The sequence below is a fragment of the Falco rusticolus genome, chromosome 14 (assembly GCF_015220075.1).
Source record: "Falco rusticolus isolate bFalRus1 chromosome 14, bFalRus1.pri, whole genome shotgun sequence".
NCBI lineage: Eukaryota > Metazoa > Chordata > Aves > Falconiformes > Falconidae > Falco > Falco rusticolus.
This window is the reverse complement of record NC_051200.1, coordinates 3,456,005-3,473,675: the sequence shown is the minus strand read 5'-3', so window position 1 is coordinate 3,473,675 and position 17,671 is coordinate 3,456,005. Positions and strand designations below refer to the sequence as shown.

The window sequence follows — 17,671 nt, the reverse complement described above, 5'->3', positions numbered from 1 at the left end:
CAAGCACTGCCCACAGGGATGATTTTCATCCACAGTAATTGCTTGAAAATGAGGTGGGTTTAAAATTGCTTTTGCTCCACTTTTTCTTCACTGATTTTCCATCATGCTTCAGGTAAGTCTTGTGTGAGGTGTGGCAGTTTCATTGCAGGAACAACAGGGCCATCCAAACACTCAGCAGATGCTCCAAATGTTTCTCCGCTTGATTTTTGACCACACAGTTAATCCACAGTGGCTGCATCACGTGCCGAAGCATCTCAGCTCCCAACGACCCAGCTCCCAACAAGAGCTGCACCGGTGCTTCCCAGGCTGGTAGGGCCACAGAGGCGAGGGAGAGCCCGAGGACGCCGGCGCTGCCTGCCCGGTTCCTCCCTTCGCAGCGATGGTGACGCTCACACAGGGCGAACCCATCTGATGGCTACAAAAGCCGAGCCGTGCTGGGTGCTGGTGTGGCCCCAGGACCTATTTTGTCCACACCAGACTAAAGGAGAAGCTGGATTTGCACTTCCTGGAAATGACGGTTCATTGGACACCCAACCGGTCATCTCAGTAGGGTCACGCTTCCAAGGTCCGTGCCAGGTATAATTTGTTGCCAACCTTGTACAAGAGTTTGAGGCTTAGGCAATTCAGCTTTACCATACAAAGACTTTTTAGAGGTCTTAATATTTATACTGATGGGGAAATACTGGGTTAATTGTTAAGAGTGCCAAAAAAAAGGGCTAGCAAGAAATCTACAATATAAAGACAATTTTATTGCCGATAAGCTCTTAAAACTCATTTTTTTTCCTGTTTCAGTAGGACCTTATTCTTCCTGATGAAAATCCGGTCATAGCATCTCTCATTAAAAATAAAATTATTTTGAAATAAATAAATATATAAAATAAATATCATATACATTTTATAAATAGTTTTGTCCTTATGCACAGTATCCATGCTTACATCTGAATAATGTTCCTCGTCCCATTCCCACCCCAACAGCAGGAAAAACCCCACGCATCAGGACCAGTCCACGTAGCATCATCCATGTAGCAAACTCCCAGGCTGCTGAAGCAGGGTACCATTCCAAAGGCTTTTTCTTAGCCAGTAACCATCCCGAGCTCAGCGGCAGCATCTGCAGCGGTTCTGTGGTCTTTTGTTTTCTTTCCTTCTCTTCATTTTTAGATTAATTTCCCCCTCCCCTCCCCCCCCTCCCCGGTGATCAGGTTTGCTCGCCTGCTTGTTCCTTAAGCAACCATAACATCGAACATTCAGCCTCTCTTGTAGCAACCAGGTAAGGAAAGTGATTGAAAACGAAAGATTATATGTAAGGTTCCCTCCCTTCCCCTACCCCCACCCCATAAATAACCCAGGTTCGATATACGCTTGAAACAAGGAGGAACAGCAGTGTCTGAATTCAATGTAAGTGCTTTCCTATGTCATCTACGCTTACAGGAATGATGGAATGACTATTAATATAGTGCTCTGGGAAAAAGCTTGGGAGCCCAAGTATGTACACTGATGGGACAGCTGCAGGAAACATCACCTGTAGTGGAAGAGGTCTCTGTACATCGCAGGTATTTTGGCAGGGTCCACAGGCCGGGGTAAAAAATGAGTGAATTTCTGATGTCTCTTAGTCCTGTACCCTTCGCGGGGGGAGCCGTCCTTGTTGAGAGCCACGTAGTAATGCCTCTCCGAGTCGGGATGCTTGTAGAGGGTCGAGGCGTATGTGTTGTACCAGTTCTCTTCAAACTGTTCTCGGAAAACGCACTCCCGCGTGAGCTTCTTCTGCATGGGGCAGGCGTGGGAGGGGAAGGAAAAGACATTTGTGTCAAAAATGAAAATAATAATAATAATCTTTTCATCTTTCCTTCAATGTATTTTCCTATCGTTTTCCCAGCTACTTTCTCCTGGCTCCCCTGAGGACTGCGCTGCCGGCGATGTTTCCCCTGGGTGAGAGCTGGAAATGGGCACAAGCCAAACAAGCCAGGACCCAAAGACCTCTGCAGCTGGAGGAGGAGGGAGACAAAAGGAGGAGGGGCAGGTGGGTGTGCATTTTGCAAAGGTGCTCCATAAAAAAACAAAACAGGGCCGTAGCAGAACTCCAAACCTGAGAGCCAGGTCTCTGTGACCAGGGAGCCAGTTTTGAGCTTGCTGGGGTGGCCGTGCTGCCTGGCAGGGCCGGTCCTCTGCAGGGGCTGCCCACCACGGCCGTGTCCCCCGGCACCGCACACACCCCAAAAACGCTCCCCTGGGTAAAAGGCCACCCCGGGAGAAGCGGGCAGCGCATCTGAAGGGTTTGAACAGGAGCAAGCGCCGCTTTGAAAGTTGAAGGTGCGCAACAGTACACACTGCAATGGGAATGAAAGCATTCCTCAGGCCTTTCATCTTCTGAAGCGCCAGAGAGCTGTGATGTGAGGCCATAACAAGACCCGGGGAGGTCTGGATGGGGATGTCTAACCCCGGGGAAGATTTACAGCGGCGATAGGTGATGTGGCGAGTGTGCGCCAGCCCACGGCCAGTGCATCCTGCGCCGGGCCGGGGAGATGGATGGCACCGGTGTCACCTGGCCACAACCAGCCTTTCCCTCCAGCCCTTACAGCCAGCGCCTGATGATGGCTTTTCAGTTCACGTCCATCGCCCCTTCCCTGTCCTCCCACCTGCCCCGTGCCAGCTGCAGGGACGTGCCCAGCCACAGCGAGGAGCGGGGTTGTCCCCCCACCCCACGGGGACATGGGTGGCTTTGCCAGAGCCGCCGTGCTGTGTCACAGAGGGACCCACCATCCCGCCCCATCCCAGGGGGACGTGGGAGTGCTTTCAGGTGAAAGGCAGTCTGCAAACGTAGGATGCTATACTATTACAAACACCGTACCTACACTGTAAACTACTCAGGTAGGGAATGCGTCTTATCTGCGGCACACAGAGTGGGAAGTAAATGTTATCGCCTGCAGTAGATGTTTTGTAATATGACCCAGGAGCTCACCTGTGCTCAGAACCTGTTTTGAATATTTTGCTGCTAATTAAATCAACCCTGAGGTGTGTTGTGAGCCTACGCCACAGCCCTTGCCATCTGAGGCCTAGGGAACCGGGGGTTTGTCTTCCCAGATCCATCAATAAACACAGACTCCGTTTTCTTTCCCCTCCCCTAGGATGCCATCCGCTCTGAATACGTTAGAAACTGCTGACTGGCTGAACTCGTGCGCTGCTGCTTTGCCCCAGTTTACCCGCTCTTCACTGCGCTGTTTGGAGGTCCAGTGTCTGTGGAAAACCTTTGGTGAGTTTGGGGTGACTGCAAGGTGCGCTTGATTTCTTTCCAAGCCCCGGGATGTCTCCACTGAGCCTGATGCCGTATAGGCAGCGTGCAAGGTGCTGCCTGCGACTTTTGCTGCCCTAAGTATTAGTTGCGTTTACTGAAATCAGTGGAAAACTTCACAGAACCGTTGGCACAAGGTTAACAGGGGCAGGCAGAAAAGCTGTCTGTCCTGAGGGGACTCCACGTGTCGCCATGGGGATGGCTGGCTCGGGCTATACGCAGATATAACACACAGTCCAGGCAAAACTGGTACAGAGGGAAATAATAAACTTGCCGAAAATTTAAAAATACCGCTGCACTGTAATCTCCTAAAATACCATTGTAATGCTAATGCTGTTGTTAGGCACTGTTTTATGGACCTTTAATTAAGAATACTGTAGTGGCTTTCAATTTTGAAAAGCCATCATTTTAAAATCATCAGATTTTAAACCTCCGGGGTTATTTGGGGACCTGGCTCGTGACTTCTGCACAGTTTGGATCAGCAGTCTGACAGTGTCCCATCAGCGTATCGTCTGGTGAACAAGACACAATGACAGAGAGGAAACTCTCTAGATTATGTCTTCAGGCCAATTCTGTTTCCAGATGAAGTGTTGCAAAATGTTAGCCTATTTTTGTTGCTGCATCGTAACGGGAACACAGGCCCTAGAATTTAATTAACCCATCATGAAACTGTTGATTCATAATCAGAGCTGCAGGGTTCGAAAGCACAGAAGGGAATGTGCAGGCTTCTGTCCTCCTTTCCAGCAGGCACAAGGAAAAGCTGTCACTCCAGGAGCTGCTGAGCAGCACCACGGTTTGACAGAGGAGATGCTGCTGCACACGCGGAGGCTCCAGCCCTGCCTTCTGAAGTGTGCTTTAAGGTTTTTTGTGTTTTATGGAATCCTGGTGATTTTACTTTTTATATACCTTGCACATTTGTAATTTAACTGCTGTCTCCATAGTAGATGTTATTACAGAAATGAAGTGGAAAAAGAGCAGATCTCGCTGCATGCTGCTGTTTGATTATCTCATATAAACATGAGTAACTGCATCTTAAATAGTGAAAGGGTCTGTGGCAGTCTCAGATGGGAATGGGAGGAAAAAAAGATGGAAACTCGTGGTTTACTTTTACTGTTTGCTAAGCAAAGGTTTTCTGAAGGCTTCTGGATATGCAGAGTACACAAGTTTAAACCTCTACACAATGAGATTGATCTGATTTGGTTAGAGGGAGTATGTGCCTTCCACTTTGGTTTAAAACTGCTTTATTTTATTGCATTTTAAATTTACTGTGATCCATCCTTAAAAATGAGGATCCTCACGTAGGGTAGTGCTGTGATCTAGAAAGAGGCATTAAAAAAACCACAACAAAACCCACACGTGATGGGTTGAATTAAAGGCAACAGGGCATCTGAAGAAAAAGCACCAGTGACATGCAGCAGCTACAGAAAAGGAAACTTAAACATGGCTATCTAAAATGCAATTAATTTTTCCAAATAGAAGTGATTCTTCTAGCTAACTAGAAATAACTGTTTTGTAAGGAGCTGAGTTAAATAATTAGGGATTGGGTTAAATTAACCTGTGGAAAGCACCTCTGCCGAGTTGTTAAGACCTGACATTTTGACTGCAAGTCTTAACACTTAATAAAATAAGAGAGACGCAGAGGAGAGCTCAGCTCTGTTCGGGTTGATGGAGACTTTTCCAGTGATGCCAAGGCTCCTCAGAGCACCCCTTCCCCGCAGTCCCAGCTGAGCTTTGCAGAAGCGGTCGCTATGCGTGCGGGTGTTTCATCCAGCAAAACCCTGATGTACGCTCTCATTTTGGGTCTGGCTCATCAGAGCACCTGCCCATGTTCAAAGTGGTTTACAGGGTGCTCAGGTTCAGTAATGCTGGGCAGAAAAGCAGCGAGGTGGACCTGAGCTGCTCCTTGGCTGCGGCAGTGCAACCTGCACAGGGTAAGGCAGAATCTGCTATGGGTGATGTCAGGAAGAGTTTATGGGTTTTCAAGAGTTTGTGTGGAGTGAAAAACTCACAAGGAGTTTACATTTGTTTTTGGCAAAAGATGGAAAAGTTTAGTCCGAAAAGGGCACTTCTAGAAAATTATGAGCAGCTCCCCTAAACTCCTAAAAGGAGTTGTAGAGAATGTTATAATAAAATAACACTCAGACCACAACTTCAGCTTCTGTTAGTTAAAGAGCTGTAATAGAAATATAACATCTGCAGGTAGGTGCAGATCCTGACCACGCAGAGAGTACAACTGATGTGTATTACTCAGGCAGTGAAAACATACAAGCAGCCCCCAGGTTTATGCTAAATTCTCCCACGCAGCCTCACGGTTTCTGAAAGGTAAAACCTCGCTGAGCCCCTGCAGCTCCCCAGGCACTGCCCCAGGGGCTGGGCACCACCGTGGGATCTTGCCACATGAGCGAATCTTCCCTCCACAACCCTATTTCAAATATACCGTTGGTGTTAGAACAACAGTGGCATCACGGGTAGGCTGGGGGCACGTGGAACCCAGGGGCTTCCGAGGCCTGTGACAGACACAGCTTGTGGCACCGATGAGGCCCCGCAGCCTGTACGGCTGTGTATGTTACACGGTGTTGTAACCAGCACAAAACCTTCAACTTACCGACCCATACAGCTCGCCTCTCTCATTCATGCCGAGGTAGAGTCCTGAGTCCACCCCACGGATGCTCACCAGCCCCACTGCCAGGCTAATAAACTCCAAAATCCCTGAAAGAGAAAAGAAGTCCAAATTATACAGAGAATAAAATCAACACCAGGCTCCCGTGTCAAATGCCTAACAGCCTTTCCCAACCTTTGCAGAGCTTCCTACAGACCCCGTTTTCCTAGTTTGTAATGACACAGTTCTTGAATCTGTAGACCCACATGCGTGCAATCTTCCAGGTTCACTCTAGGCTTCTCCCCTGCACTGCAAATTTGACATGCCCAAGAGGAATTACCTTTGCTAATGAGAAAAGGTTTGTTAGGTTTTCTTCTTTTCATTTTGGTTTTGTTTTGTTTTTTTTTTTTCCCTAGTTATTACCAAGAAGACAGATGTAGAAACTTGTGCCTAGCCCACTAGAAATTTCAGAACGCTGCTACCATGCTGGGTTTTACTCTTCACCAAAAGGAGAATGATTTTTGTCACCGTGGGGCTTCTGGTTTGAGGTGATAGTCCCACATGTTTTAAAGTGATCAGTTCAATAATATATTATTGAAAAATACATTATTGAGTAATATATTATTCAAAAATAAGTAAAAAGCTCTAGAAGAGACGTCTGTGAGGGCCATCTTCACCCTGGCACTCCAGTGGGGTACTTGCCACCCCCATAAGCTGCAGGGATAAAATCCACCTTCAAATACATGGAGGTAGAAATGCATCCTCCTCTGCAGCCTTCGGAACCAGGGAGCCGCTGGTGTTTCCTCCAGAAGGAGCTCCTTCCTTACTGCCAGAAACCCCCTCCTGCCCCTTGTGTCCTGCTGCCTGCCCCAGCCTCGTGCCAGCCCCTTCCCGGCCCAGCAGTACCTGCCCTAGCCATCTCCAGCCCTGCGAGAGCAACCATTGTACCCGTGGGCTTCAGCCTACAACGATGGTGTCAGATGCTTTAAGTAATGAGGGGCAGCCTCATTTCCTCTGGCAAAGAAATGAGCGGGGTCTGCTGTGCTGCCTGCCGCAACTCCGCTGCCGGTAAAGGGGGATGGCAGCTGTTCTGGTGGAGGAAAGACTTGTAACAGGAGAACCCTCGGTGAAACGCTTAAAAACAAACAGCCCCCAAGTAGGTGCATTTTTAACTGGTCTGAACAAAGCCAACGTTGCAAGTGATGGAGACCTTCAAACTTCACAGGAAAACCTCCTGAAGGCGTTAGTGGGACCGTGTTAAACTGTAGATATCACACGCTCCCTAGCTAGAGGTCATGGGCAGTCTTTGCCTGTGTCCGGTGCTGAATTAATTAACTGGGAGGTAGCAGCAGAGGAAGGATGGTTTTCACCATCCCATCTAGTGACTGGGCAAGATGTCTCCATTGACAGGCAGACCAAGTTGCTCTAACCTTTAGTGTGGCTCCAGGTCTCTTAATATAGCTCCCCAAACGTCCAGTCCTGAGCAATTGCCGCTCTGATCAAGTTACCTCCCAGAGCTCCTCTTAAAAGTATGCCTCGAGTCTAAAATCCCCGCGTGACGAGCGGCCACCTGAGCCAGCTGACTTCAGCGGCAGTCGCAGCTCCCCATCACCCCTCAGCTTGGGGCATGTATCGTCTTCTTGGCCAGGCACGGGTGTGATCTCAGACGATAACTGCATCACCACCTAAATATAGGACAGACCAGACGGCGATGGACACCTCTGCCCCCCTTCGCTCAACGCAGACTCATCACCCAGATGCAGGCAGCTACACTGGGTGCAAGAATTAGTCTTCCTGCCTTATATCAGACTTTCTGTCCCCTTTTTCCCTGCCTACTCTGGGGCTTGTGCATCGAATCCAGCCCTCCCTGCAGCGAGCAGGTGCTGGGGTGGAGGGAGATGAAATATGGGTTTGGCAGCAGCAATTCCTCAAAACAAACAGGGAAGCAAATGACAGAAAACATGCTTTATGGACCAGTGCAGACATTTTCCAGGCTGAAATATGCCCAGCTACACTCCCCGGCCTGGGGACACATACTGCCTTCTGAAATGCCAGGAGCAAGCAGGGAAGGCAGCCTTCCCAAGCCAGGCAGGCAAACCAGGACCCTGGCTCTGCTCGCTCCCTGGTAGTTATCGTGGTTTCCTATATGAAAAGAAGAACGAAGAGGGAGGGAAGAGGTGCAGGATGAGGGGTGGTCTTCTGCCTCTGCTACCCACCGGTTCTGACATGTGGAGGGAGTTACTGAACTGCTGTGTGCTTCCGTTTCCGCATCTGCGGGACAGAAACGATGACAGCCAATGTTTGAAAAGGAGAGAGTGAAGGAAGAGTGTCAACAACTAGAGAGAGTGTAAACAGTAATAGGGGGGAAAAGAGTACAGGGATACCCAGAAACGGAGTCATCTTTCCCAGACTGGAGACAAGTGGATGTTCAAGCAAAAAATATCTGACAGCTGGAGAACAGTAGGTACAGTAGGAGACCTTCCTGTAGGTACAAACACAGTCCGCAGCAACGGAGATTTTTTAAAAAATTTGTCTTTTGTCACCCCTGGGAAGCAGAAAACCACTGCTCGTCCCACTTCAAAACCAAGGGATATCTGAGGCAGGGAAACCAAGAGCTTTTCTTGAGTATGCCCACAAGCACGCTCTGTACGTGGCACGTGAACCCAGGTCTCCAAACCTGGAGCAACCCAGGAACAGCATTAGCCTCTTCCCTCTCTGAGTGGCTGGGTGAGACACCCCTCAGCTGGTGCAGATTGGGGAAATGCTTGCTGGTTTTGCAAATTACATTTCTTCAAGGTGTGCCTACAACAGTCCCTTCTGACAGTGTCCCTTGCAATGTTCCCCTTTTCTGATCCTTGAGTGGCACTTAGAGCTGTGCACGGAAGACAACTATGTTGAAACAGCATTAAGAACGTAACTTAAACCCACAAAAGTCAGGAGACAGAGTGAAGGCTGAAAAAATGTGGGCGGATATCCATCCTGTCCTTAACTCACTCCAATTGCTAGACAAAATTGCAGCTTCGTACATGTGATCTCCAGCAGCACAGGGAGTGGCCACTGGGGCCAGCTCAAGAATTTTCTTTCCAATTGTAGCGGTGTGTTTTTGTGGTAGAACATGCTTCTTTTCTTTTCTCTTTTCTTTTCTTTCCTTTTTCTCCCCCCCACCCCCCCCACCCCAGACTTGCCTTTTTTTTTTTTTCTCGCTTTGACTTTTCATTCTCTTTGCTCCTTGAGCCTTTCTCGATAATATTTGGAGAGGTTTGATTAAGACTCTGCCTGGATTCATTTACCACCAAAGCACTGAATAATCTCCCCAGCTTTGCCGTGGCTGGACCCGCACGCTCTCGCCTTACTATAAACCATCCCTCAAAGAACAATTCAGCTCCTTGCACCTGTCTCTTCTTACATGACTACATTCAGGAGCAGGGCACAGAAACATCAGATGTTGTATTAATGGCTACAAATCTAAAGCTTCGGCTAAAAACCTCAACAACTGTTCAGCAACAGGTGCACTACAGTCAAAACCCACAGCAAAACTTTTTCTGAGGTTTCACCAGCTTCTTAGCAGACTGTGTTACAGATCCATTAGCAGATTCGTACCTGAGAAGAGCTGCATTCGCTGCCTTTATTAGTCTGCAGTACAAACTCAAGGCCTTTTTCTCTCCTCTACTGCAGTTAAGTGACACCAGGGGTGCTACTCTTGTTCAATGCTGCTGTAAAACAGACACGAGGCAGAAAAGGAGCAGTTCCTCCTGGCAGATATTCTCGTGGTGGATTCGTCTGGGTTTCATTCTGAGAAGGATTCTCACAGGGGCACTATTGTCAGTCCAACCCCCCCCCCAGACTTTGACCATCCTTTATTTCTTTGTATGGGAAGGTTCTCAGCGGATGCAGTGAGAACAGATACAGTCTTCAAAACACTTAGATATTCTTTCTGGGATAACTTAGGCAGAGCTGCGGTTTCAGAGAGTGAATTTGGGCACTTCTCTGTTGTGAGAATGAGCTTTCTTCCAACGATCCCAGAGGGCTTCACCAAATTTTGCACTAAGCCTCCTTCCAGAAAAAACAAGCTGTGCCCCATTGTTCTTACATGAATCTGTATTTTTACAAGTATAAAATAACGCATTCCAGAAGACAGGTGGGATTTAGGAACGCTCCAGTCCTCAACAGATGAGAGGGAATAGTTAACTGTGATTGCACAGGCAGTATGGGTAGATGCTGCTGTTATGTCCCCTGTGTCCTATGGTCACATCCACTGAATGCTGTGGTACAAAAGAATCCCTCCCTTTAACCCTTGCCGTTTGGACCTTGGTACTGTGTTCTGCATCAGTGGGCTCTTTGGCTCTTTATCATCCTCTCATGAGGACTTGGATGTCTTGCACATCTGGTAGCCTTTGGGATGGCTGTGCATGGGAGGGTGCAGATACTGTCCATCTTTCCCTGAACCCCTTCTAGTATTAAGAAATACAGATGCAAAGTCTGGTTCTACCCTACATCCCATCTGCAGCTGGATGCGTGACCCTGCTGCGGTGTCGCAGCCATCCATGGAGCACATTAATTACCTGCTCATGGTATCAGGGAGCACCTTCCAGCCATGTGGGCTTGATCCCCCAAACCACCATACTGGATTTCTAAGTATTTCCCCAGATGCCACTAGATTTAAGGCAGCTTTAAACCGCTAGCCTGAAACTCTTGCTGAGCTCTGTATCCCTCGCCACAGTTTTGTAGTCCCCCAGAATCGCTCAGGCTGCCTATTTCTGTAATAAGTTACTTCTTCCTGACTGCTGCATGCAAAATTTAGGAATGCATTGATACATGACATCCTAATACGAACCATACCAGTAACACTGGAATTTAAATATTCATGGCTACTGAATGCAGATGGTGAATACTGTGTGCCAATATGTTATTGCTTTGAGTCTCTGCTGAAGCCAGGTTTAGTCCAACTTTATCTGAACACAAGGATTCCAGTCTAATCCTTTGGGGCTTTGTCTTGCAATTACAACAAATAACTATTTATTTTACACTGCCTCTGGGAAAACCCTGAAGCAGAAAACTGTAATATTTTATATCTGAAGTCTGGTCTAGTTTACGTAGCTGGATGCTGACTGCTAAAACACTTAGGGAATGCCAATGCTTGGATTTATTGAATGCACTGTGCGACTTAAGCTTAAGCGTGCAAAATTCATGAAAAATTGTAGCCCCTTTAACGCCTTTTTCCAAAGTTTGTGGAAATACACTTATTTTACTCAATCTTTATAAAAATGGAAATAAGACAAATGCTGCCATTTGAAACTGGCTGTTTACTTGCATAAAGATAAGTAAAAAGAACCGATAGAAATACTACGTGGCAGATTGAACTAAAACCAAACAGATGCAAGGGGTTTGCTTTCAGTTTCTTTTAATGTGGAAACCCATCACATATTGCAGCATGAAAGGTTAAGAGATGCGTGTCTTTCGGGAGGTAATTAACGAACGTGTACCCCACAAGCCTATTAGTACCTGGCTCTGACCTGTGGGTTATGACTTTCTTGTTGATTTAGGCAGGGACATGCTATGCACACACCTGGTGTTTATGGAAAGCGCTGCACTGAGATAAGCTTCTCCAATTGTTCTAAAAACCTGCCTTACACTACCAACGCCAGCAGCAGTGGTGGCGTTCCTTACGTATCAGAAAGGACTGGCTGCAAACAAGTAAAGGAAAAAAAAAAAAAAATTCCTGTCACTGAGGAGTTAAATCATTTGAAAACTGTAAAAAAAGTCTTGCGAGCACTTCTTGCAACCTGTTGACAACATAGCTGAGATCACTGGCATGGGACTTGTTGATAGCTTACACAGACACCTGCACTAGATGCTGAAGTAGCGGGAATTTTTCTTAGCTGTGCTCAAACTTACTGTACTTCTTCGCCTGTGGCTTGGGATGCATTTTTTGAAGATTACATATAGTCTCATTAGAGATCCCTGCTCTTGTGTGACTCTGATACAGGCGTTGCAGTCTTCCAGCTGTATACCGGGCATCAAGGTAAAATCCACGGCGCTCTGCCTATTGTTCTTCTCCTTTCTTTCGGAGGTTTCCCTTCAGCTTCCCCTTTCCTTTCCAACAGCCTCCCCAACCCGAGCTGCTGACACCCATCCAGCCAACCGATCCCTGCCCGCTTTGGGGAAGACACTCTTCTAATGAAATTCAGGCAAGTAAAAGAAATCAGCTCACACATATCTGTGAAGGCTAAAAGAAAAGGAGGGGAGAAAAAAAAACAGCAAACCAACCAAAAAACCAAAAAGCTGGGAATTTCTTTTTCCAGCTGCTCTCTCTTTTGCTTCCCTCACCGCTAACTTCAGAGGCACAGCAAGAGCTGCCATGTGTCCCCCCCTTTTTTCTAATTTTTTTTTTCCCCCGTCTTGCTAAGGCACGTTTTTGTGCACCTGCAAAGGGCTGAGCGCCGGGAGAGTAGGAAATTGGAAATAAAAACTCCCGCATTGCTACGGAGTGAGCACATTTGTTTAGGAGTCTAATTATATCCGTCCCGGGATGATTTATATTAGCGGGGTAATTAGTTCTGTACGCGGGGCACCTGCTGCCGGCCCCCCCGCCGCCCCCTTACCGAAGCGGCTGTGGTCCTGCCGGGTGCCCTGCACCGTGCCGTTGGGGAAGATCTCCAGGTGGAAGCCGGTGCGGCAGTAGAGCTGCCGCCGCCGCAGGATGCCCTTGAGGTGAGCGAAGTCGGTGGGGGAGCCCCGCTGCAGCCGCCCCTCGATCTGCCCCAGGCGCTCGTTGAGGAAGCCGGGGGAATCGGCGAGGGGCAGCCCGGCGCCCAGCGCGGGGGGGAAGCCGTGCAGGTCGGGGTCCAGCGCGCCCAGGAAGCCGCCCACCTCGGCCATGGGGCCGGGGGCCGCCGGCGGGCGTGCGGGGGGCGCGGCGCGGCGCGGAGCGGCCCCTCAGAGCGCGGGCTGCGGCCGCCCGGCCCCGCGCTGCCGGCCCCGGCGCGGCCCCGCGCTGCCCGCGCCTCCCATAGCTGGATGTGTCCCGCGCTCGGATGCAAACTGCACTTTATATACGTACACACTCCCCTTACATTGACATATTGGATATTTAAATGTAAGCCACACCTCACTGGCATCCCCTTTGGCTATTGCTTTTCTTTCCCCCCCCCCCCCCCTTCTTCTCTGATCCATTTGGCTCTTTTTATTATTTTTTTTTGAAAGGAAAAAAAAAAAAGGCAGCTTCACTCCCTCTTTTATTATAAAAAAAAAAAAATGGCAGGAAAAAGCTACACATCGCAGTGAGGCATAACAGCTCTTGGCAGGGCCCCGCGAAGCCGCCGATGAAATCATGGAGCCCCCGCACGCAGCCGGGGATGCGGCGCAGCGCGGCCGGCCCTTGCCGCTCCCGCCCCGGCTCCGCCGGCAGCCTCCGGCCCCCTCCCGGCCCTCCGCGGCGGTCCCCCCGCAGCCGCGTCCCGCACAGCCGGCCCGGAGGCGGCGGGTCGGCCCGGCTCGGCCAGGGCCGGCGGGTCTTGTCAGGGCCCCCCCCCCCCCCCCCCAACCGGGCCACGGTGGAAAAAATAACACGTGAGGAGAGGGCTCGAGACGCGTTTTTCAGATTAATGTGTAAAAACTGAAAGCGATCTTTTTGAAAAGCGATCCCGCGGGCTTTACGGCCGGGTTTACAGGCGGCGGGAGGTGAGGGGAGGGCGAGCTGCGCTGCCCGGCCCCGCCGCAGGCTCCCTCCCCACCTTCCCCATGTTGGAAACAGGTGTTTCCGCGTTCTTCCCGGCCCGCCGACACCGTATCTGTAACGGCAGCTGCCGGTCGCGCTGCAGCCAGACGGAGCCGGGCCCGGGGAGACGGGCGGGGGGGGCGCAGACACAGACACCGGCGGGCCCGGGAGGGAGGGAAGGGCCCGCGCCGCCGCCCCCGGTGCCCCGACCGCCCCCTCGGCGGCCGCCCTGCCCGCTAGGCGGCGCTGCTGCTCGCGCCACTGCCGCCGCGCCTGCCCCGCCGGCCTGGGGTGCTGGGGGGGCCGCCGCTTCTGCCGCCGGCGGGGGGCTGAGCTGGCCGCCGGGGACTGCGCGGTCCGACTGGGCTTTCGTGTCCCTGAAGTGTGGTGTCGCCCACGTCCTTCTCCGTGCCGCTCCGGGGGCTAGAGACAACCGCAGACAATTCGCCAAAATTGACCCCAAGCAACCAGCCCGATCTGCTGCTGGAGACGCCCTCTGGCCGGAGCGGCTCCTCCGGGGGCATCAGCCTCCGCAGCTGAGGTATGGGTCGTGCCCCCCTCAGCAGGTTTCCTGCAAGGTGTATCGCCATAGTAGGTCTCATCTCTGCAGGGTCTCTCCCCTCATAGTGGGTATGTCCTCAGCAGGTCTCCCCTCAGCAAATCTACCCCATGGCGGGCATTCCCTCAAGGAGTCTCTCCTGCTCAGCAGGTCTCTCCCCTCAGAGTCTACCCCTCAGCAAGTCTTCTCTCAGCAGATCTCCCCTCAGCAGGTCTACCCCATGGTCTGTATCCACTCAGTGGGTCTCTTCCCTCAGCAAGTCTACCCCATGGTGGCTATCCCCTCAGACAGTCTCTCCTCCTCAGCAGATCTCTCCCCGTCAGCCGGTCTCTTCCCTCAGCAAGTCTACCCCATAGTGGATATCCCCTCAGCAGGTCTCTCCCCACCAGCAGGTCTCTTCCCTCAGCAAGACTACCTCATGGTGGGCATCCCCTCAGAGAGTCTGTCCCCCACAGCAGGTCTCTTCCCTCAGCAAGACTACCTCATGGTGGGCATCCCCTCAGAGAGTCTGTCCCCCACAGCAGGTCTCTTCCCTCAGCAAGACTACCTCATGGTGGGCATCCCCTCAGAGAGTCTGTCCCCCACAGCAGGTCTCTTCCTTCAGCAGATCTCCCCTCAGCAAGTCTACGCCATGGTGGGTATCCCCTCAGAGCCTCTTCCCTCAGCAGGTCTACCCCATGGTGGGTATCCCCTCAGTGGGTCTCTCCCCTCAGAGAGCCTCCCCCTCGACAGATCTCTCCCCACCAGCAGGTCTCTTCCCTCAGCAAGACTACCCCATGGTGGGCATCCCCTCAGCAGGCCTCTCCCATCACAGAGTCTCTCCCCCACAGTGGGTCTGTGCCATCAGGAGGTCTTGCCCCACAGCAAGTGCTTCTCCCCACATCCACCCCAGAGGGAGGGTTAAAAAGACCATGGCATGCAGCCTCCTTTCCCTGCAGGCCCCGGGGAAGTGCTGTTGTGAAGATACGAAGGAAATGGTGATGTTATGACATGGAACACCTACATGTGTCTCTGCAGTGGGTGAAGAATCTGGTTTTTAAATGGGGGTGGGTGTGTTTTTTCCTGTCAGAGCTGTGGCTGTAAAAGGGGTGTATTTGATGCAGAACTTGACACATGAAGCCTAAACCTGGGTTTTTTATAGAAATACAGTCTGCTCTGGAGGTAGTAAAATCTACAGAAGTGTGTTTGTTGACCATTTGTTTATCATGTATGGTTTCATGGAGATACCACTGTCTGAGGAGTTCAAGCATCCCACTGCAGAGATTATGCAGATATTTTACTTCTGTAGTATCTATATGAAGGCTCAGGTGTGATGAGGTAACTGAGGGAAATAAACTGCCTTGGTGAAAATGGCAGAGGTCCAAGATGGAGATGGGGTGGAGATACAACAATGGGATGCCCCAAACCCAGAATTACTGTTAAGGACATAATCCTGTAAATGCTGTGATTTTAATGCATGAAATTCATATAATGTGAATGATCCCACTACAACCAAATACACTTTTCTTCTGTGAAGCCTGGTTTTGCTGAAGTAAGTGTGAGTTTTGCCTCTGGATTCATAGCAGTCACCTTATTTCTGAACATGTCTGAAGGTTGATCCTGGGGGTATTAAGAAGAGAGAGGAAAAAACCAGTTTCCGCATCGAAGGACTACCCAAACTCTACAGAGGCTTCTGCTGCTGGCTTCTGCTGCTGACTGTTACAATATCCTTAAACCCAAATCCACACAAGCACTTAGAGGAACACTACAGGATACTGAAAAAGGTAACAGAGTTCAATTACATTACAGTAAAATCCAAGATAGAGTTCAATTACATTACAGTAAAATCCAAGATAAAGTAAAAAACACAAACCTGCATGCTTAACTAATGTATATCAAAAGCAGCAAAATCCCCCATCCAAGCTGACATTCCTCACTTAACTCTCATGATTATGGTCAGCTTTTGAAGTGCCCGCGATACATTTTATTGAGAAGTTGTACAGGCTGGTACAATATGTTCTATTTACGCACAACAGGATGCGGAAAAGTTAGCTTTCTCTTCTCTCTCTCTCTCTTTTTTTTTTTTTTTTAATCTTTAATTTCCTGGTTTATTTATGTTTTCACTAAGCTGAGGAAAAAGCAGAGAGATTTGTATCCTGTATTGTTTCAAGAAAAAAAGGCGTGTATTTTAAATACTGAAAGCTAGAATAACTCCTTCAAAAGAAGAAACAGTCATTTTTTTTCATGTGTTACATAGAATACAGTTCTGCACTCAGTAATTTCTTAAAGGAGGACAGAAACTTGCATACAATTTGTGTCACAGAACATAATGCGTTGCAGAACTGATTTTCTGCTCTGCTTTGTTTCAGTTCATGCAGCTTCCCCAGGTTTATTCTTTGATTAAGCTTGTATTGTCTACCTTGGGAACTGAAATGGTTACTGCCAAACTGCTCTGCCTTTCCATTTACAGAAGAATTAGCAGCAATATTTATACCCAGTTCGATAAAATGGACCTTGCAGACCCCTTCCCATACACTGTAGAAATGTACATTTAGCAAGGTAGTGAAAATATTAATGGCATTTATTTGCAAGATAATTACTATTCATGGAGAGCAGCCACATTTGATATCTGAATATAAAATCAAAGGAAGAGCAGGACTGGGGTCAAAGCACTAAATTAATTAGAAAAGAGTAAGATAAATAAGTGCACTGAGCAAATCTAGATACTGCATATCCTTTGCCTGGGGCAATTCCATTTGGTAAAGAAAAGATTAAGACAGCTGAAAAAAATTTGAAGTAGCAATGGCCATGAATGAAAAATCAGATGTGAAGAATATCTGAGGATAAAGAAACAACAGAGCCTTGAGCTTTAACAAATAATAGTTTTGCTTCCTTAGCACTTCCCAGCTTGGGATCTCAAAACAATTTATGTACACTAATGAATTAAGATTCACAACTGAAGTCACTGTGCATCTCCATTTTCCCAAACAGTCTCTTTTTCCACTAAGAGATGCTGTTCAAAGGATATTGATGGCTTTCTATATTTGTTTGGGATTTGGATGCATAGCAGCCCTGCTGGAGCAGTAGCTCTGACCAAGTTTCTGTATATCCAGAAACCAGACACGTCCACTGTGCATGTGTGGGGAGCCCTTCTGCCTTTTGTTGTGTGGCGACCATCTGTGCCGCACATGCAAGGAATGTCTGAGGTTTCCTGGCAGACAAATAGGACAACCTCCTTTGTGAGGGGGTGAATAAACAAATTTTCTTAAGGGGAGCAGAGGATGGTTTATTGGTTTTTATCTTTGATTGTTTTTACTTAAGCTAGTATTATTATTATCTTTTGTAGTACCACTTCCAGGCCCAGACCCAGTTTGTGCTGGGTACTGTGTTAAGAAGTGCGTAACAAACCAGAGTCCTTGACCTGAGGAATCTCACTGCTCTGTCTTGTGGAAGGATTTCTGATGGAAGGCAACATGAATGAGGCAACAGCATTTCAGTCAATGTATAGCAGTATGTATATATTTTTGTGGC

At 49.0% G+C, this 17,671-nt stretch overlaps 1 protein-coding gene across 1 annotated transcript; it reads right to left on the bottom strand.

Annotated features, from left to right (window-relative positions):
- Positions 1-1,335: 1,335 nt before the first annotated feature.
- FGF16 (fibroblast growth factor 16) lies at positions 1,336-12,829 on the bottom strand. The gene is made up of 3 exons (XM_037408295.1): positions 12,488-12,829; positions 5,892-5,995; positions 1,336-1,761 (listed from the first exon to the last, which is right to left on the bottom strand). Exons 1-3 carry the CDS (start codon positions 12,762-12,764, stop codon positions 1,516-1,518), a joined length of 627 nt encoding a protein of 208 aa, XP_037264192.1. The 5' UTR covers positions 12,765-12,829; the 3' UTR covers positions 1,336-1,515.
- Between the last annotated feature and the right edge of the window lie 4,842 nt (positions 12,830-17,671).